The sequence below is a fragment of the Electrophorus electricus genome, chromosome 6 (genome assembly GCF_041902795.1).
Source record: "Electrophorus electricus isolate QZ-2024a chromosome 6, ASM4190279v1, whole genome shotgun sequence".
In the NCBI taxonomy this organism is placed as follows: Eukaryota; Metazoa; Chordata; class Actinopteri; order Gymnotiformes; family Gymnotidae; genus Electrophorus; species Electrophorus electricus.
Window position 1 is genome coordinate 34942056 of NC_137502.1, and position 27500 is coordinate 34969555.

The 27500-nt window shown below is 47.5% G+C and overlaps 1 protein-coding gene across 2 annotated transcripts in view; it reads right to left on the reverse strand.

Moving 5' to 3' along the window:
• Nucleotides 1-27500, reverse strand: part of shisa6a (shisa family member 6a) — a 71708-nt gene that overhangs the window by 26934 nt on the left and 17274 nt on the right. For both annotated transcript variants that reach the window (XM_035524888.2, XM_035524887.2), the window contains exons 3-5: nucleotides 22923-23080; nucleotides 18306-18398; nucleotides 14672-14740 (exon numbers count right to left, since the gene is read on the reverse strand). In XM_035524888.2, coding sequence (XP_035380781.1) covers nucleotides 14672-14740; nucleotides 18306-18398; nucleotides 22923-23080 — 320 coding nt within the window. The remainder of the gene's footprint in view (nucleotides 1-14671; nucleotides 14741-18305; nucleotides 18399-22922; nucleotides 23081-27500) is intronic.

Below are 27500 nucleotides of genomic sequence, written 5' to 3' on the forward strand. Positions count from 1 at the left end.
AACACTTTAGTGAATGAGAGATTTCAGAGTGTGATGTTGAAACACTGTAAAACAGTTTTCACTTTGGCATTCAGTGTTATTAAATGCAGATTGATGGGTAGACATCAATCTGTGTGTGTGTGTGTGCTCGTGTGTGTGTGTGTGGGGGGGGTGTTGGTGTGTGTGTATATAAGTGTATATAAAACTGTCATATACTGCAATTTTACTACACACATATATATATGAACATCTCAACATGCATGTCGTATTCCTGTCATGGCTCAATACTCTACACACATCTACCGTGCCGGTCTGCCCACAGTCTGTGAGAGCTATGAGAACTACAGTGTGAAACGAAGACGATGATGAAGAACACAGCTGAACAACCACAGAGCCAAGGCAGTGACATCATGACGGTGACGTCATGTAGCAGAGAACTACGTTACACTGGCGTCGCTGAGGAACCCGCACAGAGAACCCCACAAAATCAACCTCTCCGGTTATTTGGAGCGTTCAGCTACCCCAGTCTTTGTGTGTGTGTGTGTGTGTGTGTGGTTTGGAGTGTTAGTGGCCAGCTAGTGTGTGTGTGTGCGTGTAATTTAACAGAGTTGACACCCACAATCCCCCCACGTCACCGTCCAAGGACATTTAATTATTTAGTTATGTATTACATTCTATTATCATTTAATCATGGAGTCATTTTTTATGGTAATAGAAATTTTTTTATTCTATTGGATCAAGTCTTGAGGGAATATGTCTCCAACAGGTAGGCCACCAACAGCCACCAAAGACACTACTGGACGACACCAGTCAGACTCTTTCCAGTGTGGGTTTTACAGCGGACAGCAAGATGGTCCCTGTTAACAGCTACAGCCAGCACACTGTCCTAGTCTGCAGGGGTGGAGATGGTTGTGTTTTCACTGCCGTGACATTACAGGACTGCTGGAGAGAGACATAGAGGACAACTGTAAAGCCCGCCCCCAGAGAACACCGATAGGACCACTTAGCACAAAGACACAATCAGAATGCTCTTTGTCACTAACTCGTTGTCAGTCACTTACGGTCTCTCTCATTCTCTCTATGTGTCTCTCTGTCTTGCCTCAAAACATGGATTTACAGGATATTGTGTAATAGACACTCACACACTCACACACGTACACACATAGCAACAGGGGAGATTCCAACTCACTAAGTAACATAACTCAGGTTACTACTACTGTTGTGATGGAGATGCATCCCACACCTGACCACTGCGTCCTGAGCCAGGTGGGCGTGTCACCTGCACAGACACCTGGGTGGGACTATCGCTATGGCAGCAGGAGTGTGGCCAAGCATGTCCAGGGCACAGAGATGGCTTGGATGAACCAAGCCCCACACGCAGAATCCTAACCATGACCCTGACCCTAACCCTAACCCTGACCCTGACCCAGACACAGAGAGACTAACCCTGACCCAAACCCAGACACTAACCCCAACCCAAACCTTGACCCTAACCCCAAACCAAACCCTAACCCTAACACTAACCCTAACCCTAACCCCAACCCCAACCCTAACCCCAACTCAAACCCAAACCCTAACCCTAACACAAACCCTAACCCTAACCCCAACCCTAACCCAAACCCTAACCCTAACCCTAACCCAAACCCTAACACTAACCCTAACACAAACCCTAACCCCAACCCTAACCCTAACCCAAACCCTAACCCTAACCCAAACCCTAACCCTAACCCTAAACCTAACCCTAACCCAAACCCAAACCCAAACCCTAACCCCAACTCAAACCCAAACCCTAACCCAAACCCAAACCCAAACCCTAACCCCAACTCAAACCCAAACCCTAACCCAAACCCTAACCCTAACCCTAACACAAACCCTAACCCCAACCCTAACACTAACCCTAACCCTAACCCAAACCCAAACCCTAACACTAACCCTAACCCTAACCCTAACCCTAACCCCAACTCAAACCCAAACCCAAACCCTAACCCTAACACAAACCCTAACACTAACCCAAACCCTAACTCTAACCCTAACCCAAACCCTAACCCCAACTCAAACCCAAACCCTAACCCAAACCCAAACCCTAACCCCTAACCCTAACACAAACCCTAACCCTAACCCTAACCCCAACCCCAACCCCAACCCTAACCCAAACCCTAACACTAACTCTAACTCTAACTCTAACTCTAACCCTAACCCAAACCCAAACCCTAACACTAACCCAAACCCTAACCCAAACCCAAAGCTAAACCCTAACCCAAACCCTAACACTAACCCAAACCCAAAACCTAACCCAAACCCTAACACTAACCCAAACCCTAACACTAACCCTGACCTGTAGGACTGTGGGACTGCTCAAGCAGAATGTAATGGGATCTGTGGGACTGCTCAGATGACATCGGGATGTTACGGTAGAGGACGAGTGGATAATGAAAAGATAAAACGCTTCTCAGATTTAATTTCTTTTTGACAAGCAAGAGAGAGAATGTAATTATAATAATGCTAAAACAGTAGAATGAGTGGAGTAGTGAGGTTGGTCCTGCTAATGTCAGGGTCACTTTAAGGACTTACAACAAGACCTTATGAACCTTCCAAGGTTAAATAACGTCAAGAGGTTCAAGAGTTTAATATATATATCCTAGAGAAGATAGTTGGGAGTCCATAAATAAAATGTTCATTTCGAAGTTGCACATTACTGACTTCACTCACGTTGCTGGTCACATGACCTGTTAACACCCCTGAACAAACAGAGAAAAACCTTTCCTCACCTCCTGAAGGAGAGGGGAGTGTGACATTACTGGTGTCTACTGGAGGTCTCACCCAGCGGTTCTCACACACAGTCAGCTTCATTTTCCACATTAGCTCATATTAGCATCAGTTAGGAAAGTGAAATTATGTTTATTCAACTGAACATTTTGCCTTTTAATGCCAGAGAACTTCCCTGCCTGTAGTCATCACACACACCGTGGCCTCACAGTAGTACCGCCAGCCAGGTCGATAAATATCTCAGAACTAGAAAAAAAGTTTTTTTTTTACTTAAAACAATGTTCAGTGCATCTTTACGTAGACACAGTGCATAGATCTGTTACCTGAGGGCAGGCTAAGCTTGCAGGATTGCATCATGGGAAACATGGAAGACTTAGGAATGATCTTATTGATACTGCAGCATGTGATACTTTCATAACTAGTACGCAATAGAAACCTGAAGGGCAGGTCAAAGAGGGACGCTTCCTCTCCTGTCAGTTCTGAAGGGCCATTCTTTCCTGTCATAGTCAGCAGGACCTGCACATTTGGTACATTTCCAGGTTCGGAATGTAGATTGTAATGTAGTTCAGAATGCAGCAGCATGTATGCAGGTGAAACGCACAACCATCTTTGCTCTCTTTCTGGTCTTTTTAGAGTTGCTGGCACAAGAGAGCTTTTCTTTGGGAACAAGGGAAGTGTTTAGGAAGTGTTTGGGCGTGTTTGGGCATGTCAGGGAAGTGTTTGGGCGTTTTATCACTGCACTCTTTAATCCTAAAACCTTCAGGTTAGAATTGATTCTTTTTTTGAGGCATTTTCTGGAACAAGTCCAGAGTGTTCTGGAGTAAAACACTGCAGGGCTGATCACAGAGAGAGCACTGAACACTAGTGTCCACTGCAGGACACAGCGCAGGACACAGCACAGGACACGCCACACTGCAGGACACACTGCAAGAGACACTGTAGGATGCAAAATTAATTTGAACTACAGGACAAACCACAGGACACACCACAGGATGCAGAGTTAATTAGAACTACAGGACACACCACAGGAGAAACCACAGGAGAGACTGCAGGACATACAGCAGGACAAACTACACCACAGGACACGCCACAGGACATGCCACCCGTGAGGCACTTCCAGACCTCACACAGTTCATGTCTTTCATCACTACCTTGATGTTTACCTTAGAAAAAATCCAGCCAATTACTAACCGTCTACAGGCAAATAAATAAATAAATAAACAAACATAGCCACGTTGGCACACCGGTGTTCCCTGCACAATGGAGATGGATCACTAGATGGATTCCAATTGTGTGAACTATGCAGCTCTGATCACTGGCTTCCCCTCTTAGCTCTGGGGTAATTATGTATGGTTAAGCCCCCATTTTAGCAAGGTCAGCTCAATGAAGCCCCAAGGGGCAACCCCCCCCAATTCCCCACCTCCTGGAGATAGAGGGCTAGAGCAGGTCAAGGTGTCCTTTCTCCTGGACTCTGCTACTACACACACACACACACACACACACACACACACACACAGGACATCAGCTACAGTATGTAGTGTTAGAGCAGTGGAGTGTGTTAGTAGAATGTAAATTAGGAACCACAGCCTTCATCTGGATGTCTGTGAGCACTGCAGGTGCGTCAATCATTTCATTTCATATTTGGAATTTTGCAGTATATGAGAACACACATGCACACACACACACATACACGCATACACACGCGCGTGCACACACACATGCACGCATACGCACACACACGCATACGCACACCCACGCACACACACGCATACGCACACCCACGCACACCCGCGCACACACTGGAAACATAGAGGAGATGAGCACAAGGTTATTCCTCCAAAATGAATTTCATATCTTATCAGTAAAGTTGGACACAGCTGATTGTAAGGATTAAGCTGGCGTCCTCACTGTTAGAGATGTCCTCACTGTTAGAAATGTCCTCACTGTTAGAGCTGGCACCACTCTGCCTGTAGATGAAATACTGGACCTAACACGAGACGTTTCAAACAGCCCGGACAGAATCGTACAGGACTGTACAGAACCATACAGGACCGTACAGGACTGTACAGAACTGCTCCTAGGCTGTTCTGTCTCTGCGGAGGTTCTGTTTTATTTGCCAGTTGTATCCTCATTAAGTGAATTGTATGCTCAGGAAATCTCAGAATCCACTGATCTGGGACCAGTCCTTTCCTCTCACTGTTTACTGCACAGCTGTGAATGGGACAGAGATCTTTTTAAGGAGAGTCCTAACGAACAGTGTAGTTGAGTCTCCAGCAGGACCGGGTTGGTGTGCATGGCACCGGTTCCCTTCAGCAACCCGCGCCACTTGATTGGTCGCCACCCGTGATGCTTCCTGACATGTAGTGAGGTGACTGGCTCATCTCCTCTGAGCAGGCGGTGTTTAAGCTCGTGCTGTAATTGGTAGGCATGCGGAGACCTGAGGCGTACTCCGCTAATTACACGCAGGTCAGATCTCAGGAGTCGAGGGAATCGATTTCCATTAAACTAGCTGAGAGAAACAAACCAGCTTTTGGTGAATCCGGGTGAATTCTGTTGTACAAGTGGAACTCTATAATCTATACTCCTGACACACAAAAGAACAGATGCCATCATGCACCTTTTAAAAATACTTAAAACAAATATTCAGTTCTATCACCTAATTCCAACTTGTATCTGTGTGTAGGGCAGAGAAAGAGAAACACAGAGAGAAATGGAGAGAAAGACAGTACATGAGGGAGGGTGTGAGAGAGAGAGAGAGAGCGAGAGAGAGGGAGAGAGAGAGGGAGAGAGAGAGGGAGAGAGAGAGAGAGAGAGAGAGAGAGGGAGAGAGAGGGAGAGAGAGAGAGAGGGTGTGAGAGAGAGAGAGAGGGTGTGAGAGAGAGAGAGAGAGAGAGAGAGGGAGAGAGGGGGGGGGTTGCCAGTTGCCCTCTGACCCAAGGCCAAGGGGCAGTAATGAGCTCATTCTGATGTATATTTGTAATATAGCCCTGAGACACGACCGAAGGTCTTTGAGATCTGATTACAGAACGCAGGAGCTGTAGCACCACTCTGACGAGATCTCTGACTGAAAAGGTCACCGTGCCAAAGCTGTCTGCTAAAAGCACTTTAATTTGATTAAATAATTCGACAAGCGTGTATGGAAATAACGCTGACTTAATGACTGTCATATTCATCCTTCTCCGGTGTTTTAGACACATCTGAGGAGGGAAAGCTGTGTGACATGGTGACACCAAGGTGTGTCCTGCACCTACACCTAGAGGGGTGTAGTTGGGTCTCCAGTAGCTGGGAGGTAAGGGGTGGAGGTCCTGATGTGGGTGGATGTAGGGTGGATTTAGGTTGGGGGTAAGGGGTGGATGTCCTGGTGTGGGTGGATGTAGCGTGGATGTAGGTTGGGGGTAAGGGGTGGAGGTCCTGATATGGGTGGATGTAGGGTGGATGTAGGTTGAGGGTAAGGGGTGGAGGTCCTGATGTGGGTGGATGTAGGTTGGGGGTAAGGGGTGGATGTCCTGGTGTGGGTGGATGTAGGGTGGATGTAGGTTGGGGGTAAGGGTGGATGTCCTGGTGTGGGTGGATGTAGGTTGGGGTAAGGGGTGGATGTCCTGGTGTGGGTGGATGTAGGGTGGATGTAGGTTGGGGGTAAGGGTGGATGTCCTGGTGTGGGTGGATGTAGCGTGGATGTAGGTTGGGGGTAAGGGTGGATGTCCTGGTGTGGGTGGATGTAGGGTAGATGTAGGTTGGGGGTAAGGGTGGATGTCCTGGTGTGGGTGGATGTATGTTGGGGGTAAGGGGTGGATGTCCTGGTGTGGGTGGATGTAGGGTGGATGTTTGTGGGGGGTAAAGGGTGGATGTCCTGGTGTGGGTGGATGTAGGGTGGATGTAGGTTGGGGGTAAGGGTGGATGTCCTGGTGTGGGTGGATGTAGCGTGGTCTACTTCTAATTTTGAAACTCAGGAGCCACACTGCAGAGAGCTCTGACCCTGATAAAAACGTGCGCGTGTGTTTATGGGACACAGCGCTCTCTGAAGCACTGAAGAACTGAAGCTTTGTAGGAAGCTTTACCTCAGTCATCATCTCTCCATCAGCTCTCTGCATCATGTGCCTCTGTATTTCATTACTGCACATCTATTTAATGGGAGAGTTACAGTCAGCTGAATACAACCCTTTTCTCTCACTCTCGCTCTTCTTCCTTCTCTTCTTCTTGTACAAACTCAAACCCCTGAATGCCTTGTAATCGCTCTCTCTACTGCCCCCCCCTCTCTCTCTCTCCTTCCCCTCTCTCTCTCTCTCTCTCTCTCTACTGCCCCTCTCTCTCTCGCTCTCTCTACTGCCCCTCTCTCTCTCTCTCTGTACTGCCCCCACTCTCTCTCTCTCTCTCCTTCCCCTCTCTCTCTCTCTCTCGCTACTGTCCCTCTCTCTCTCTCTCTCTACTGCCCCCCCACTCTCTCTCTCTCTCTCTACTGCCCCCCTCTCTCTCTCTCTACTGCCCCTCTCTCTCTCTCTCTCTACTGCCCCCCCTCTCTCTACTGCCCCTCTCTCTCTCTCTCTCTCTCTCTACTGCCCCCACTCTCTCTCTCTCTCTCCTTCCCCTCTCTCTCTCTCTCTCTCTCTCTCTCTCCAACGCTCTGCCTCTCTCTCTCTCTCTCTCTACTGCCTCTCTCTCTCTCTCCATCGCTCTGCCTCTCTCTCTCTCTCTCTCTCTCTCTCCATCGCTCTGCCTCTCTCTCTCTCTGTCCATCGCTCTGCCTCTCTCTCTCTCTCTCTCTCTCTCTCTCTCTCTCTCTCTCTCTCTCTCTCTCTCTCGCTCTCTCTCTCTCCAGCTCTCAGATTGCTCGGCTCTTGAACTTATCGACGGTTACAGAAGCTCTGGGCTTTGTTTTCTGGGTTTTTCTCCTGCTTTTCTGGAGGTTTTGCTCACTATCGAGCGTCTTTTCCTTAGGCTCTCTCTCTCTCTCTCACACACACACACACACACACACACCTACCTTCTGGCACTCCATTCTCTGTTAAATTACACGCACACACACACACACTAGCTGACCACTAACACTCCAAACCACACACACACAAATTCACAGCCAGTGTAACCATTTCAACATCTACCAGTGCAACATAAAGTAAACAATAATCGTGATTAATGTTTAGGTACATTTGATGAAATACATAATTATGTGAAACTATAAAAAGTTTATGATGTGTACACGCCACGGCTGGTGGGGAAGGTGTGTGTTAATGGAAATGAGAGGCAGGCTGTGGTGTGGGGGCACCGTGGCATCCTGCTCACGCTCACTTCTCCACCCGCTCCGATCCTTTAAATGTCACACTCCTGTAGACAAAGAGGGAGACTCAGCCTTATCTCATCAGCACCATGACCTGAATTCACGGCCTGAATTTTCTGACACACACGCACGCACGCACACACACGCACTGCTCGGAGATGGTAGTTCTGCCCACAGACCAAGTTCAATTAATTTCACAGTTTGCACTCCGTGGTGGTCATGGAGTGTGTGTGTGTGTGTGTGTGTGTGAGTGTGTGTGTGTGTGTGTGTGAGTGTGTGTGTGTGTGTGTGTGTGTGTGTGTACTGAACGGTACATTTCTCGGTTGTATGCTACAGTCTGCAGGCTGGCATTACTCTCCAACAGAGAATCCACTCGCCCCAGGGCAGATCTGTTGGGACAGAAGCCCTACATGTTGTCCTGCACCCTCCGAGACATGAACACACACACACACACACACACACACACACACACACACACACACACACACACACTCACACACACACACACACACACACACACACACACATACACACACACACACACACACACACACACACACACACTCACACACACACACACACACACACACACTCACACACACACACACACACACACACACTCACACACACACACACACTCACACACACACACACACACACACACACACACACACACTCACACACACACACTCACACACACACACACACACACACTCACACACACACACACTCACACACACACACACACACACACACACACTCACACACACACACACACACACACACACTCACACACACACACACACACACACACTCACACACACACACTCACACCACACACACACTCACACACACACACACTCACACACACACACTCACACACACACACACACACACACACACACACTCACACACACACACACTCACACACACACACACACACACACATACACTCACACACACACACACACACACTCACACACACTCACACACACACACTCACACACACTCACACACACACACACACACACACACACACACACTCACACACACACACTCACACACACACACTCACACACACTCACACACACACACACACACATACACTCACACACACACTCACACACACTCACACACACACACACACACACACACACACACACACACACACTCACACACACACACTCACACACACACTCACACACACACACTCACACACACTCACACACACACACACACACACACACACACACACTCACACACACACACACACTCACACACACACACACACACACACACTCACACACACACACTCACACACACACACACACACACACACACACTCACACACACACACACACACACACACTCACACACACTCACACACACACACACACACACACACACACACACACACTCACACACACACACACACACACACACACGTGTATAATGCAGAGGAGGAAGAGGAGGAAGAGGATGGCATCGTTTAGCTCGCTGGGTGAAGATTTCCGATAGAAAAAAACCCCAAAAACATTTCTGCCAAACCAGTCAAAGTGGCAGGCAAACATGAGCTTTTCTCTCTCTCTCTCCTGCTCTGTCTTTTCTTCGCCTCACTCTCTCTTTCTTCTCGCTCTCTCGTTTTCTCTTTCTCCCAAATGTCTCATTTACCCTAGTAAACTTTGAACTGTGCTGACATCATCAGTGAAGCGCCAGTGAACAGGTGATGGAGGTGCTGGTGATGCCTCATGTACTGTGGTGTTCAGAGGGCTGGGTGGAGTGACAGGTGGAGGTCGTGCTGTGGTTCGTAACCCCAACTGCAGGGGAATTATATGCCATGCAACCACCCTTGGAACACCACCCAGCCCACCGAACGCCACCCGGATCTCTAAACACCACCTAGACAACTAACAGATGTCACATGACAGTTCCACAGTGATGTCAGAGAACGCAAAGATGTCACATGACAGTTCCACAGTGATGTCAGAGAACGCACAGATGTCACATGACAGTTCCACAGTGATGTCAGAGAACGCACAGATGTCACTTGACAGTTGCACAGTGATGTCAGAGAGGACTCACAGATGTCACATGACAGAACTTGCATTGTGGGTCAGAACCGAGCAAAGCTGATTGGTTCTACAGGAAGTGTCACAGCTGTGCCAAAATATCCCTAAGTGAGCAAGATGTTCTTGCTCTCCCTGGAGACTCGGAACTCGGCCGAGTGAGGAGACTGAGGAATTGTCTCAGTAAGACCAAACTGCCTTCATTCCGCTGAAGTGAATACTAGAGAAGATGCCTCTGAGCTCCCCCGAAGCATCTTGTACTTGTGGCACTTTTACTTGTCATCTGAAAGAAAACTGTCTTTCTCTCATCAGTGGGCAAACGCTGGTGCCATTCTTCTGCGACCTCTGTCCCTGTGCGAGGCTGTCTGCTGGAAAGCTCTGTTCAGTCCTCTGTTCAGACCGTGAGGCTGGCTCAGACCTCAATCACAGGGCGCGTGGGTGCGGGCAGTGTAAATCTCTGCCATAACTGGATTTCCCTCGTCACCACGGGGGTGGCGTGCGTGATTCAGAGCCCGGTCACGCCCGAAATTCCCATGCTGATTATTCACAGCTGGATTCACCTGCCACTTCACTCAGCCATGCCAATACTTCACATATAGCCAAATCCACAGCTCAGCTCCTGTACAAAAGCTGAAAACTACCTGCAGTGTTTCCGAGCGCACGATCAAGTGTGACCCGCCGTGCGAGGCACAGAATGCTACCTTAAAGCCGAAAGGACACTCTTTATTACGCTAGCTGGCACACCGGCCAGGAACAGCAGCGATTGTTGCGGCAGATGGCGAGGGCAGCGTGAGAGAACGCAGATGCCTGGAGCCTCATTCTGAAACCTCGGCTTGTGTCAACAGTTTGAGGACGGCAGTGTGGCGCTCTGCATCTCCCCGGATACGTGTGCACACGGCACGTATCACAGGACGCTATAGACGTCCTGTCCTGAAAAGTGTGTGTGGACATTTAGAACTTCTTTATTACATAATTTCCTCTATCTGTGACATCACAAAACAACCAAGCTGTGTTAGCGCACCGATGTTATCTGCATGCACTGTACTGCGGTTGTTGGGGTTTGTTTGTTTGTGGAAGAGATACATTTGGCTGTACTGAACTTTACCAAACTTTTCCACACAACTCTAATGTCAGACTTTTCATCCTCCAAAAATTCAAGACTGACATAATTACAGTCTCTCTCTCACGCTTTCCTGCTTTCGGAATATGCATATATGAATAATGCAGTTTTATTAATGAGCATAAGGAACACGCTTGAATAAGCGGAGAGGTGGAGTGATGTCCCCTCTTTTTATATATATGTAAATAAACTAAGCCTAGTGTGACTGTGTGTGTGTGTGTGACTGTGTGTGTGTGTGTGTGTGTGTGTGTGTGTGTGTGTGTGACCCATGTGACATTGCTTTCTTCTTTCACACACTCCTTGTCTCCGTTACTCAGAAAGAAACACCTCTCGTTAGCAGAGACACCCTGGAGGAAAGACACCCATGGTGAGGTTGCACTCATCTATCAACCAGCGAGGAGCATGCCCTGAGCATGACCCTGTGACCTCGTGACCCCAGGACAGCAAGCGTGGTTTGTATTTCTATGATGAGCTACAGAAACATGATTACTCCGGGAGGGTACTGTTGGACACCGCTAGCCACAATTAGCCACAGTCAGCTGCCGTTAGTCACAGCTAACATGAACCTGTGACCCCTGACAGTTTTATCCAGCCTTACTGCTGGGGGATCAGTGGTCTGCTACTGATATACAACTCAGAGGTGTAGGACTTCAGTCACATCACCCGGGTGGTTTCACACGTTTGCAAAGCCCGGCGCTTTGAGAAAGTGTCTCCGTGACGACATATGTCACTGAGGGTTCACTAGAGTTCGTCTAGACAGGCCTGAGACATCAAATCACTGAGACATCGCATCACTGGGACATCATTTGCTCTGAACACAAGCACAAGGCAGGGCAGGACAGCCATTTGCCCCGCTCCTGAACACAGGCACAAAGGAGGGTGAGTGTCAGAAGGATTAGGATGCCTACCAAGAATCAAATTCAGAGAGAACTGATGTTGGGATCTATGCATGAACATGTCCCAATCTCTCTCTCTCTCTCTCACACACACACGCACACACACACACACACACACATGCACGCACACACACACGCGCGCACACGCACACACGTTTTAATGTGGTTTGAGTGGGTTGTGGTGGAGTGGCTGTTGAAACAGCACAGTGCTGAGAGAGAGCAGTTTGAGAGAGAGGTCAGACAAACAAGCTCAAGAACAAGACTGCTGTGTGTACGAATCTCCAGCTTGGTGCTGTGTGCAGTAAATATTTCATACGCTATATATGTCTTCATTACATAAGCTTTACATTTTTACACTGTAGAGGCAAAATGAATGTAGTAGTGTTGGGGGTTATGGTGTTTTGGTCAGAGGTGTGGTAATGTTAGGAGTGGAGTTGCAGTAGTGTTGGGGTTGTGGTGTTTGGGTCAGAGGTGTTGGGTTGTGGTGTTTGGGTCAGCGTAATCTTATCCTCTGGGGTGTGTGAGCAGTGCTGTGATAAAGTGGCTGGTGAGTGTATAATTGGGTGGATGGTAAATTCATTTCGACAGGGGCATCTGTCCTCATTTATCTCCCAAACAGGGAGAACAGCCTGTGGTTGAGGAGTGTGGACTACAGACCCAGCACACTCAGACCCAGCATACGCGGTCCCAGCACACACGGTCCCCCGTTAGTGCAGCAGTGCTCTGTGTTCCCACCAGTCCATCTGCATTTTAAACCTCCACTGCGTGGAGCAAATGGGCGCTCAGGAAGGGTGTCCTCCCACCTCCGCCTCCAACCCCCAGCAACATTCACAGAACCCTGAGCGAGCGCTCTCTCTGGTAAATAATGCGCCACATACAATGCAAATGCACACCCTTAGCAGCTTTGACGCCTGCCAAAAACAGATCCCCCTTCCATCACTGTCAGCCGTGTTATTTAGATGGGCCAGTGAGGATTGGCCCAGGTCGTTGCCAGGCGACCTTGCCACGGCAACACTGTCAAATAAATCTGCGCTGGTCTGCCATCCGTTAGCCTCGGGGCCTGACCCCAGTAACAGATCACTACGGCGACGGAGAGATGGACAGGTGGGTAAGACCAGATGGAGGCACACCACATTGTGTTTGGGCCAGCAGCGTGAGGCAAATAGCAGGCTGCTCACAAGACGGACTGTCCTGACACCCCTCCAGGGGGAACACCAGACCTGAACTAATCCCTGGGAATGATGGCTCGGCCAGGGAACTGATCCCGGACCTGTGTTTCAGGGCTGTGTTTCCTGCAGCTCAGGCAAGGAGCTGATCCTGGAGCTGTGTTACATTAGCACATTTCCTGCGTTTCTGTTGCGTATGGACCCCCAAAGGCCCTGTCAAACACTTTCACACTGCATCCGACTGGAGCAAAATCATAGCATGTGAAGTATTGGAATCAGTAAACAGGCTGGGTGAGACCACTAGGACAGCTACGATCGGCACATGTGTGTCAGTCCAGAGAGAGACTGTGATTGGTCTTTATACCTGCAAGGACCAGTGACTAAAAGCTTTGTGAAGATTCTCCTAAAAGGAGACTGCTTTTGGAAAGATGTGGTGCTGAGTAAAGGACTTCTGGAAAATAAAAATGGACTAATTTCTTGACTTCATATGTAAATGTCAAGAACAAAGCTTCTGGGGACCAATTAGCATATGACCTCTAATCAGTTCCTATTGGGTTTTATTATAATTAATTAGCATATGAATTCCAATCAGTTCCTACTGTTTTTATTAGTAATTTTATAATATTATAATTGTATGAAATTCTTAAGAATTCTTATTCATATTCATAATAATTACCACTAACAGGTTTGGGTGAGACGTTCGCTGTGACCTCAAGACTGACCTGACTCGAACCGAAGCCCATTCAACTAATCTGTGATATGTTAGAACAGTGAACCCATGACCTCTGACCCTGTGCAGGACCAAGTACGACCTGAGACCCTGCTTCTCACGAGAGATATGCTAATCACAGGTTAAAGGGCACAACTGATAGGACAGAGGTGAGGTGACCCCTCAGACTGCACAGGTGACTCCTGACCCTAGCCTATCAGTCGAAGCAAGGAAGGAAGAAAGACATGTTGCATTACGTAAAGATCCTTGAACCTAATGTCCATATTGAATTTCTTTGTTTGTTCTAAAGGCCAGTGAGCTGGGAACTGACTGAAGTGTCTAGTTTGTGTGGGATCTGAGGAAGAGAGTTACAGCAATTCACCTGGACACACACACACACACACACACACACACACACACCCTTACCCTGCACACACACACACCTGTACACAGAGCTTCATTAAAACAGGACACTCCCACCCTAAGCATAAGGGTAACAGATCTCAGTGCGCGTACGCGCACACACACACACACACACACACACACACACACACACAGTGTGATGGTCTTCCTCATATAAACCTGTTGAACCTACTGTAGAAGATGGAAAGTCATCAGAGAGTTCTAGAACTCCAGAATGTGTGTGTGTGTGTGTGTGTGTGTGTGTGTGTGTGTGTGTGTGTGTGATACGTACTGTAGGAGTGTGGAACATCCAGGTCTGCCTGCCAGGACAGCTGGCCCAAATCATCCACAGACTGCTGGGCTGTGGACCGACAACACACACTGCGTTACACACTGAATTTTACACGATGCGTCACACACGCTGCGTCACACACACTTATCAATGAGCCCCAGTTAGGATGGTCTCATTACATTACATACAGCTCTAAGTGTGTGTGTGTGTGTGTGTGTGTGTGTGTGTGTGTGTGTGTGTGTGTGTGTGAGTGCTCTGTGTTTGGTAGAGTGGGATTAAATCAGGAGGATTTATGCTTATTTGCATGCACCTCTGGGACGTCATACGAAGATGAAACAACAACAAAGCAAGTTTGTTAAACTAAATAATCTGACACCTTAGAAAAACAACTCCAGCAAAGTCCATGAGCTGTGATGGACAGGGTTGGGTAGTAACCTCACAGGTGTGACCTTACACAGTCCGTTAGTTACAGAACAGAAGGCAGTAATTAGATTACTGGTACATTTTACAGAGAAGAAGATTAACAGCTGGATTATGAGAGGATTTACCAAGACTCACACACTCCTTTTTCTGCTTTGATCTGTCCTTTTTTAATTGTTCCACTCCAGTGGATCTCAGTCCTTATGGCTCAGATCTGCCATGTCTGATGTTCCTAGCCAGGTCACATCTGGGATCTTTTCTTCATTCCATGTAGTGTGTGTGCAACTGTGAGATCTTTCTGGTGTGAACAATCTGCTTTGCACAACTGAGTGCTGTGTGTTCTATTTCTAGCACTGAGGTTTTTGGCAAAATTGAAAAATAAAGAAATTGTAAAATCAAAGGTGAGCCCAAAGTGTGAGTAAAGACATAGCCAATTGTTTTGAGACTGACAAATTTTGGTTTTCACAAAGTTTACTGCCTCAGTTTTTTTTTAGATTCTTTTGTCAGATGTTTATATGGTATAGTGAATTTACAAGCATTTCATAAGTTTTTGTTTTTTAATTAGGTATTGACAACTACATCCAGTTTAAGCAAAGACTTAATATTTTCAGTGTTGACCCTTCTACAATTCACCTTGGCATGCTGGACATCAGCTTCTGGGCAAAGTCTTTGATGGTGATCCATTCTTGCCTGGACTTTACCAGTTTGTGTTTGTCCACTCTCTCTTTCAGAACTGACCACAAGTTCTAAATGGGATTGAGATCTGGGACGTTTCCTGGCCATGGACCCAACATTTCAATGTTTTGCTAACCGCGCCACTTGGTTACCACTTTTGCTTTGTGACATGGTGCTCCGTCATGCTGGAAAAAGCATTGCTCATCACCAAACTGCTCCTGGATTGTTGGGAGAAGTTGCTCTTGGAGGATGTTTTGATACCATTCCTTATTCATGGCAGTGTTCTTAGGCAACATTGAGCAAACCCACTCCCTTGGATGAGAAGCAACCCCACACATGAATGGTCTCAGGATGCCTTACTGTTGGCATGACACAGGACTCATGGTAGAGCTCACCTTTTCTTCTCTGGACAATCATTTGTCCAGATGTCCCAAACAGTCTGAAGGGGGTTTCATCAGAGGAAATAACTTTACCCCAGTCGTCTGCAGACCAATCCCTATATTTCCTGCAGAATGTCAGTCTGTCCTTGATGTTCTTCTTGGAGAGAAGTGACTTCTTTGCTGCCCTTCCTGTCACCAAGCCGTCCTCCAAAATCCTTCACCTTACTATGCGTGCAGATGCCCTCACACCTGCCTTCTGCCATTCCTGAGCAAGCTCTGCACTGGTGGTGACCTGATCCCTTAGCTGCATCCTCTTTAGGAGACAATCCTGGTAATTGCTTGACTTTCTTGGGTGTCCTGAAGCCTTCTTCACTGCAACTGAACCTCTCTCCTTGAAGTTCTTGATGATTCGATAAATGGTTGATTTAGGTTCTGTCTCACCAGCAGCATGTACTTGCCTGTGATGCCTTTTTGATGCAATGCAATGATGACTGCACGTGTTTCCTTGGAGGTAACCATGGTTAAGAGAAGAAAACTTCAAGCACCACCACCCTTTTAAAGCAACCAGTCATGACAGAGGGATAAGCTGCCTTGTCCTCGTTTACTCTTTTTCCTGAACTAATGAGACCACTGAAATGATGTTAGCAGGCCATTTTGGGGCAGGGCTGAAATGCAGTGGCTTGAATGCAGTAATTTCTGTGATTAAGTTCATTTTCATGGCAAGGAATGACTTTGCAATTAATTGCAATTCATCTGATCACTCGTCACAATCTAGAGTTAATGCAAATCGCCACCATAAAAACTGAAGCAGCAAAATTTGTGCTAGTTTGAAAACTTTTGGCCATGACAGTAAAGTTAGTCTGTCAGCACACCTGGGTCCCAATTCCAATCATGCTCAGAACCCGCCTCTCAGCACACCTTTATCACACCCGGGTCACACTATACCAGGGTCCTGTGCCCGGGTCCTGGCGTCCCAGTTCGTAATATAGCAGGACGGCTTCCAGTGAAAATGGTGGATAGCTACGATCTCTCTCTCTCTCTCTCATTCAGTAAGTGTGTGCTGATGATAATGCGTTGTCATGCTCGGTTTCCTCTGTGTGAGGTACCAACAGAGAAGCAGGAGACAAAGAAGCGTCTCTGTGTTCAGCGGGCCCGTTTAGCTCTGACAAGCTGTTTCAGTCTGCTAATCAGCTGCAGGAAACATCATTATTGCACTGTCAACATGTCCCTGTGCTCCACGCCAGCGCGAGCGTTCCTCGCTCATACAGACCCATCCGGAGGGGGTGGCACCGCGGCTGCAGGAGCTTACACAGCCTTCTTCGTTCTCCACTTCTTTTTCTCTTTTTTTTCTGCTTGATTTTGTTTTATGTTTCCATCCCCTTCTACTCTCTCTCTCTCTCCTTCTCTCTCTCTCTCTCTCCCTCTCTCTCTCTCTCTCCCTCCCTATCCCTCTCTCTCTCTATCTCTCTCTCTCTCCCTCTCTCTCTCCCTCTCTCTCTCTCTCTCCCTCCCTATCCCTCTCTCTCTATCTCTCTCTCTCTCCTTCTCTCTCCCTCTCTCTCCCTCTCTCTCTCTCTCTCCCTCCCTATCCCTCTCTCTCTCTATCTCTCTCTCTCTCCTTCTCTCTCCCTCTCTCTCCCTCTCTCTCTCTCTCTCTCTCTCCCTCCCTATCCCTCTCTCTCTCTATCTCTCTCTCTCTCCTTCTCTCTCCCTCTCTCTCCCTCTCTCTCTCTCTCTCTCTCTCTCTCTCTCCCTCTCTCTCTCCCTCGCTCCCTCTCTCTCTCTCCCTCGCTCCCTCTCTCTCTCTCTCTCTCTCTCTCTCTCTCTCTCTCTCTCTCTCTCGTCTTGCTGTTTCCCCCATAGCCTTTCTAAACGAGCCCTGCTGTAAGAACCACTCACGCTGGTGAGCGTTAATGTCTTCCCTGTGTGTGCTGCTCTGTGCTACGCTGGAGCACTTCCGTGCCTTCCGTTAGCGAAGGGTACTTTTGGAAAAATCTATGAACCAATCACTTAATGAGGTCGTGTAATGGACTCACACCCACGGACCCTTAATGACCTACGATCTCCACCTCTAGTGGGTGTAGGCCGTTAACTGGACCCTAATCACCAGGCTGTGCTGGGTGGAGTCTGGGTGTGAGGTGGTTGGTGGGGGGCAGTACCTTTCAGGTGCCCTCTCCCCAGCGTGACGAACCCCGAGGAGATGAAGCTGTGAATGTCCTGAGCGCTGCGCAGATTCTCCTTCCCATGATGCCCTGCGAGGGGAAAACAAACATGGGAGACACTTCAGACCTGTGATTTCTGGCCTCTTCACGTTATGCCAGTCAGTACGCCAAACATTCCCAGCCTTCTGCAGGGGCTCTTAACCTGAGCATTTTACATATTTACTCCCATGACAGCATGTTCGCTCCCTGAGAATCAAACCAGCGACCTTTGGCCCTGCTGGCCCCTGCCCTCCCCGGTGAGCGCCGGTCAACACAACTGAAGCGCCAGAACGCCAGATCCCTTCCTTTAAATACGTGTGACGGAGTCTGGTGATTGGTCAGCGTGCTGGATATGAGCTTGCTTACAAACAGGTCCAGGAGGGAACTAACCCTCACTAAGGAAACACTGATCAGGTTTTTTTTCTTCAAAGTACACTATAACGAAACTGACCCCTCTGAAAAGATCACAGAAGGGTGTGACTCAAATAAGCATTTCTAAAATCAAACACGACGGGTTTCTTTCTCACGGGCTCGGTGATGCAGTGTGCCTCTGTGGAAAGAAAGCTCCGGCTGCATGTGCATCACTGCAGGCCAGTGTGCTGATGTACTGCATTTCTAAAGTTTTAACTATCCAAGATACATTTTCCAGCAGCGGGGATTTTAAGGACTTGGCTGGCGTTCCAGATCAATCGGCAGCATGCATAACGGACGTCAGGATATGCAAATGAAGCTGCAGCACTGAGCGTGCCCCGTCAGTGCCTGCGTAATCGCTTCCTGTCTCAAGGTTATTCTCTGGCTGGCGCGGAGCCCACCAGGTCCCGCCCTCTGATGGGCTTGCACCGGCAGCATCTCTCCTTCTGCATGGAGTCTTCGCGCTGATCATCTGGGTGAGTGAGAGGTGTAATGAGACAGTCAGAAAGAAAGAGCCCTTTAAGAGTTCCTGATCTGCGGAGTGGGTCAGGGGTGTGCTGTGGGTCCAATAGAGCGTTTACAGGTCACTATCCCACAAGCTTTCAAGGCCATATACTCACCACAAGGACACACACACACAGGATTATTAACCTTCTGGGCTATATCCACTGACTTGTGTATTTCTGTAGCTAAATTACACTGCGCTTACACCCTAACCTGGCACTAAATAAATGTCTACACACCATTCATTTTTTTTCTGTAATCGCAGTGAGCATTCAAGTGCACCCCCATGCCTAACACACACACACCATGATTGAGGATACTCTGTGGGGTCAAAAACAGCTTTATCCTTAGGCAGGAGAAGCTGTGAATCCATTTGAAAATCTAATTGGACAGCACTGGAGTTCTCAACACAGTGGGTGTGTGTGGGTCTGTGTGTGTGTGAGCTACACAGAGGAGAGTGAGAGAGAATGGGGTAAAGAGGAAATTTCTAGAACGTGTTCTGAATAAAGTGTCCCATTAAAGCAATCAGAGTGGTATTGAGCCTTGTGTGAGCAGAGTGACACTGGAATGAGAAGGGGCTGAATGACGAAGACTCCTCCTCTCCGTTAGCGAGAAGATACTCCAGCAACTAGCAACCTGCCAAAATGCATTAGAGAGAGAGAGAGAGAGAGAGAGAGAGAGAGCGAGAGAGAGAGAGAGAGAGAGAGAGAGAGAGAGAGAGAGAGCGAGAGAGAGAGAGAGAGAGAGAGCGAGAGAGAGAGAGAGAGAGAGAGAGGGAGAGAGAGAGAGAGAGAGAGAGAGAGAGAGGGAGAGCGAGAGAGAGAGAGAGAGAGAGAGAGAGAGAGAGAGAGAGGGAGAGCGAGAGAGAGAGAGAGAGAGAGAGAGAGAGGGAGAGAGAGAGAGAGAGAGAGAGAGAGAGAGAGAGAGCGAGAGAGAGAGAGAGAGAGAGAGAGCGAGAGAGAGAGAGAGAGAGAGAGAGAGGGAGGGAGGTACAGAAGAAAACTAGAAGGAAGGAAAGCTGTTGTGTGCTGAAGGCACCTCCAGCCGTGTCTTTGGTTTCAGACGCACTGCCGGTTAAGGGGTGTTCCCTGTAATACCACCTTTTGCTTTCACTCTACTGAGACACAGATAGGGAAAGCTACACCAAACTAGGGATGTGGTAACGGAGGGTGGAGCTCTACTGGGAGCTCAGAACTTGCGTCCTGTTTCGGATCAGAGCATGTGACGAGCATGCCGCTGCAAGTTGCCAAGGTGTGCCTGTCGCCACGGGTTGCTAAGCTGCTCCTCGGGGGGCAGGCCCAGAGGGGTCAGCCCCCACCTGTAGCAACCCTGAAGCAGCATGGAGATCTAATCACATTCAGCATCCCATAATGAGGCAGAAACAGCAGGGAAGGTTCAAATGAGTCTCAGTGCCAGGACTCCACAGTCGTGTTCAGAGGAATATTTTGAATCCCATTCTAAAGGTGTTTTTAAATCATGACTGAAAATACATTTATTTATGTTAGCTCATTTATGTCTTATTTTATAATTTGCAGCAGTTTGTTATTTTATTAATGCACTGTATTACCATTACTAAACACCTAATTAAATAAAAATGCTAAATAAATAAAGACCATTATAATAATCACTCCAGCGCTCTGCTCTCAGTGGGAGCTCTGAGTGTTCCTCACAAGACTGAGAAGGTATACAGTGACACATAACATGTGCCTCACTATAATCATTGAGCACAATCAGCCTCAACACACACTGCAGTGTCCAGTTACATCATGTGTTCACTATTACGTACTCTCCAGTCTTCAGCATGTATTCACTATTACTCTGTTTAGTACGAAGTGCTGATCCGGGATGTACGATCCTTCTCAGGCTGCTTTATGTGGGAGGTAATATAATAAGACAGGCTGCTTTATACTGGCAAAAGGCTGGATTGTTAGAGACTGTAGACAGCTTCTACACACACACACACACACACACACACACACACACACACACACACACTGCATCCTTCTCTAACACAACATTCTTACATTCTTAAAAAGGAAAATCATTCAAGAGATTTAAACCTCAGCCAAATACTCCCAACATTGTTACACACACACACACACACACACACACACACACGCGCGCGCACACACACAAACACACACTCTCGCCTGCAGTCTTAGGACGCCCTCTGCTCTGCCAGCCTCTGATGAATTAGGCCTGAATCACACAGCAGTCAGCGCTCTGTGTTGGAACTGTAGACCCCCCAGGTTCAGCTTACCAAACCCAGCAGTCTGTCCAAAGCACTCAGACCTCGTGACCACACTGACAGTCTGCTGAGGGTCTGGTGACCACACTGATGGTCTGGTGAGGGTCTGGTGACCACACTGATGGTCTGATGAGAGTATGGTGACCACACTGACAGTCTGGTTAGGGTCTGGTGACCACACTGATGGTCTGGTGAGAGTCTGGTGACCACACTGAGGGTCTGGTGAGAGTCTGGTGACCACACTGAGGGTCTGGTGAGAGTCTGGTGACCACACTGAGGGTCTGGTGAGAGTCTGGTGACCACACCGAGGGTCTGGTGAGAGCCTGGTGACCACACTGTGGGTCTGGTGACCACACTAATGGTCTGTTGAGAGTCTGGTGACCACACTGAGGGTCTGGTGAGAGTCTGGTGACCACACCAAGGGTCTGGTGAGAGCCTGGTGACCACACTGTGGGTCTGGTGACCACATTGATAGTTTGGTGAGAGTCTGGTGACCACACTGAGGGTCTGGTGAGAAACTGGTGACCACACTGTGAGACTGGTGACCACACTGAGGGTCTGCTGAGAGTCTGGTGACCACACTGAGGGTTTGGTGAGAGTCTGGTGACCACACTGAGGGTCTGGTGAGAGTCTGGTGACCACATTGAGGGTCTGGTGAGAGTCTGGTGACCACACCGAGGGTCTGGTGAGAGCCTGGTGACCACACTGTGGGTCTGGTGACCACACTGATAGTTTGGTGAGAGTCTGGTGACCACACTGAGGGTCTGGTGAGAGACTGGTGACCACACTATGAGACTGGTGACCACACTGAGGGTCTGGTGAGAGTCTGGTGACCACACTGAGGGTTTGGTGAGAGTCTGGTGACCACACTGAGGGTCTGGTGAGAGCCTGGTGACCACACTGAGGGTCTGGTGAGAGTCTGGTGACCACACCGAGGGTCTAGTGACCACACTGAGAGTCTGGTGAGAGTCTGGTGACCACACTGAGAGTCTGGTGACCACACTGAGGGTCTGGTGAGAGACTGGTGACCACATTGAGGGTCTGGTGAGAGTCTGGTGACCACACTGAGGGTCTGGTGAGAGTCTAATGACTACACCGAGGGTCTGGTGAGAGTCTGGTGACCACACTGAGAGTGGGTGGAACGTTCTCCAGCAGAATGCTCTCTGAGCTCCACAGTAAACTCAAACAGAGACAGAGGAATGAGGAGGTGTCCTCATGACCACCATGTGCAGTGTGCTGCAGGAAGACCATTTCTGTCATTTTTAAGATGCAAAAAAGTCTGAAATTGCATTTGTTAATTAAAGAAAACTGAACTACATAAAACCATATCAGACTTCTTTAGATCATGGACCAGGCAAACATGCAACACAACTCAGATTCACAAACAGAACAAAGCAAACGTTCCTGCTCACCGTGGTTGGCTTTGGTGTGGACGGGGGTGTAGTGGTTTTTGGAGCTGCAGACGGGGGTGCTGTCTTTAGGAGAGCCATCGATAGCCGTCACCATGTTCTCCTCCTCGTACTGGGACATGGGGGTGGGTCCCTGCTGCCGCAAAATGTCTGCCAGTGCCCTGTACACAACACACGGCCAAAATTACTGCACTTACGGCCTCTTAGTGAGGCCGGCTTGTGTGGCATCAGGGGTGTGGCTTAACAGGGGAAGCCCAGGAGGTGTGTCTTAATGGGGGAAGCCTTGGGGGTGTGGCTTAACAGGTGATGCCTCGAGGGTGTGGCTTTACAGGGGATTCCTCAGCAGTGTGGCCTAACAGGGGAAGCCCAGGAGTGTGTGGCTTAACAGAGCCAGGGAATAGGAAAATGGAGGTCACTTGACCAACCAATCAACTTTGGCCTAACACTAAGCATTTGTAAAGCCCCACACACACGATTCTGTGCAGGTTTTGTGCCATGGGGGGCGGTGGGCGGGGCATACAGGCAGGGCCGAGGAGGAGGAGCTGGAGGAAGAGGAGGCTGTCTAAGCCCCGCAAACACAACCTGAAATGGAGCCGTAACTGTGTCAAAGTCAGAGCGTGCAGTCTGCCACGGGCTATCCAAGTCTCAGAGAGCACGTGTGTGGCTGTGTGTGTGTGTGTGTGTGTGTGTGTGTGTGTGTGTGTGTGGGTGTGTGAGAGAGAGAGAGAGAGAGAGAGAGAGAGAGAGCGATAGAAAGAGAGAGAGAGAGAGAGACGTTGGGACGATGTATAAATAGTTATTCCCTTGCAGAAGAAGGCTTTTTTTAACTGAAGTTCTGCTCCCATGTAAGTGACCTGGTTTTCTGTGGCCCAGTTGCCTGGGAGAGAGAGAGAAAGAAAGAAAGAGAGCGAGAGAGAGAGAGAGAGAGAGAGAGAGAGAGAGAGAGAGAGAGAGAGAGAGAGAGAAAACTCCAGTGTCCAGCCTGTAGCTTCACACAGAGATAAACTCCATGGGTTTCTGATAATCAAGACTTACTAGCAGGTTGTATAAATGAAAGGGCATTATGGTCCTTAAACACTACCTCAAATACTTAAACATTACCTCAAGCACTTAAACACTACCTTGAGTATTTAAATACTACCTTGAGAACTTAAACACTACCTCAGATACTTAGATGCTACCTCAAGTATATGCATTCAAAGTGCTATGCTCTGCAGGGTAGTAGATCCCCAGGACCAGCTTTGCTACAGGAATTTTACCCAGTTGAGAAATTGCCCCATTGCAGTGCCACTCTGGGCAGTCATGTTTATCACATGTCATTACCACGCATGACCTCACAGGTCATTCTGATCACAAGGTCAGAACATGGAGTGTTAATAAAGGCTGCACAAAGCCCTTTTCTGAAATCTGACTCCCTCACATCTCCACAGTGAAGCTTGTCCAAGTGATGTCTCATTATGGTCTCACTTACTGTCACACATTATGTGGTGTCAAACACTGCTAGACAAGGACACCCACCATGTCTTCAGCAGTGGTCAAAGATGATCACATCATATACAGGCTAAAACCTCGAATTGTGAAAGCTAGCATATGGATTGTGAAATTACCAATCCTCTAGTTCCTTAAGTTTTTTTTTTTCAGAGTGAAGATGTTTGTGGTTTTCTTACTAGACAAACTAGACCAACTAGATAAAGGCAATGTTCCACACACTTGGAAACTGACTAGCAGAATTCCTCCTCAAAAAAATCCCCCTGCAGCATCAGGTTATAGTGATTCCGGCCAAAATCCCAGTGTAACCCCATGGATAGGTTTAACAGGAAGCACTTAACGTCCAGTACAGCAGTTGAGTTGGATCTGTTTCGGTTTGCATATCAGACTTGCAGGGCACTGATGATGCCATGTGACTGACAGGGGGGTTCATCCCTCAGCAGCCCAAAGTTTTTCCCAGAGCGCTGGAGATCAGAGGGCAGAGGGAATGCCAATAGAGAGCGTTAGCAACTTACAACTCTGAACACTACCCTAAGCCTCGAGGGAAGCTGTGATGTCCCATACAAAAAGGCCGTAGAGTGGCTCATTAAAAAACTACATATATGGTTGTCAAAATATTGGAGAGCTAGCATATCATATCATGACATCATGATATGACATATGACAATATGACAGCATGGTTTGGGTGTTCTATGCTACGATATGACAGCATGGTGTAGGTGTTATGTGTTATGATATGACAGCATGGTTTGCGTGTTATGTGTTATGATATGACAGCATGGTTTGGGTGTTATGTGTTATGATATGACAGCATGGTTTGGGTGTTATGTGTTACAATATGACAGCATGGTTGGGATGTTATATGTTACAATATGACAGCATGGTTTGGTTGTTATGTGTTATGACAGTATGGTTTGTGTGTTATGTGTTATAATATGACAGCATGGTTTGGGTGTTATGTGTTATGACAGCATGGTTTGTGTGTTATGTGTTATGATATGACAGCATGGTTTGGGTGTTATGTGTTATAATATGACAGCATGGTTGGGATGTTATGTGTTACGATATGACAGCATGGTTTGGGTGTTATGTGTTATAATATGACAGCATGGTTGGGATGTTATATGTTATGATATGACAGCATGGTTTGGGTGTTATGTGTTACGATATGACAGCATGGTTTGGGTGTTATGTGTTATGACAGCATGGTTGGGATGTTATGTGTTACGATATGACAGCATGGTTGGGATGTTATGTGTTACGATATGACAGCATGGTTTGGGTGTTATGTGTTACGATATGACAGCATGGTTTGGGTGTTATGTGTTATGACAGTATGGTTTGTGTGTTATGTGTTATAATATGACAGCATGGTTGGGATGTTATATGGTACGATATGACAGCATGGTTTGGGTGTTATGTGTTACGATATGACAGCATGGTTTGGGTGTTATGTGTTATGACAGCATGGTTGGGATGTTATGTGTTATGATATGACAGCATGGTTGGGATGTTATGTGTTATGATATGACAGCATGGTGTGGGTGTTATGTGTTATGATATGACAGCATGGTTGGGATGTTACGTGTTACGATATAACAGATTGGTTTGGGTGTTGTGTTACGATATGACAGCGTAGTTTGTGTGTTATTGTGTTATGATATGACAGCATGGTTTGGGTGTTATATGTTACGATATGACAGCATGGTTTGTGTGTTATGTGTTATAATATGACAGCATGGTTGGGATGTTATATGGTACGATATGACAGCATGGTTTGGGTGTTATGTGTTACGATATGACAGCATGGTTTGGGTGTTATGTGTTATGACAGCATGGTTGGGATGTTATGTGTTATGATATGACAGCATGGTTGGGATGTTATGTGTTATGACAGCATGGTGTGGGTGTTATGTGTTATGATATGACAGCATGGTTGGGATGTTACGTGTTACGATATAACAGATTGGTTTGGGTGTTGTGTTACGATATGACAGCGTAGTTTGTGTGTTATTGTGTTATGATATGACAGCATGGTTTGGGTGTTATGTGTTACGATATGACAGCATGGTGTGGGTGTTATGTGTTACAATATGACAGCATGGCGTGGGTGTTATGTGTTATGATATGACAGCATGGTTTGGGTGTTATGTGTTATGATATGACAGCATGGTTTGGGTGTTATGTGTTACGATATGACAGCATGGTTTGGGTGTTATGTGTTATGACAGCATGGTTGGGATGTTATGTGTTACGATATGACAGCATGGTTGGGAGGTTATGTGTTACGATATGACAGCATGGTTTGGGTGTTGTGTTATGACAGTATGGTTTGTGTGTTATGTGTTATAATATGACAGCATGGTTGGGATGTTATATGTTATGATATGACAGCATGGTTTGGGTGTTATGTGTTATGATATGACAGCATGGTTTGGGTGTTATGTGTTATGACAGCATGGTTTGGGTGTTATATGTTATGATATGACAGCATGGTTTGGGTGTTTTGTGTTATGATATGACAGCATGGTGTGGGTGTTATGTGTTACGATATGACAGCATGGTGTGGGTGTTGTGTTACGCTATGACAGCATGGTTGGGATGTTATGTGTTACAATATGACAGCATGGTTTGGGTGTTATGTGTTATGATATGACAGCATGGTTTGGGTGTTATGTGTTATGACAGTATGGTTTGTGTGTTATGTGTTATAATATGACAGCATGGTTGGGATGTTATATGTTATGACAGCATGGTTTGGGTGCTATGTGTTATGACAGCATGGTTGGGATGTTATGTGTTATGATATGACAGCATGGTTGGGATGTTATGTGTTATGATATGACAGCATGGTTTGGGTGTTATGTGTTATGATATGACAGCATGGTTGGGATGTTACGTGTTATGATATGACAGCTTGGTTTGGGTGTTATGTGTTATGATATGACAGCATGGTTGGGTGTTATGTGTTATGATATGACAGCATGGTGTGGGTGTTATGTGTTACGATATGACAGCATGGAGTGGGTGTTATGTGTTATGATATGACAGCATGGTTGGGATGTTATGTGTTACGATATGACAGCATGGTTT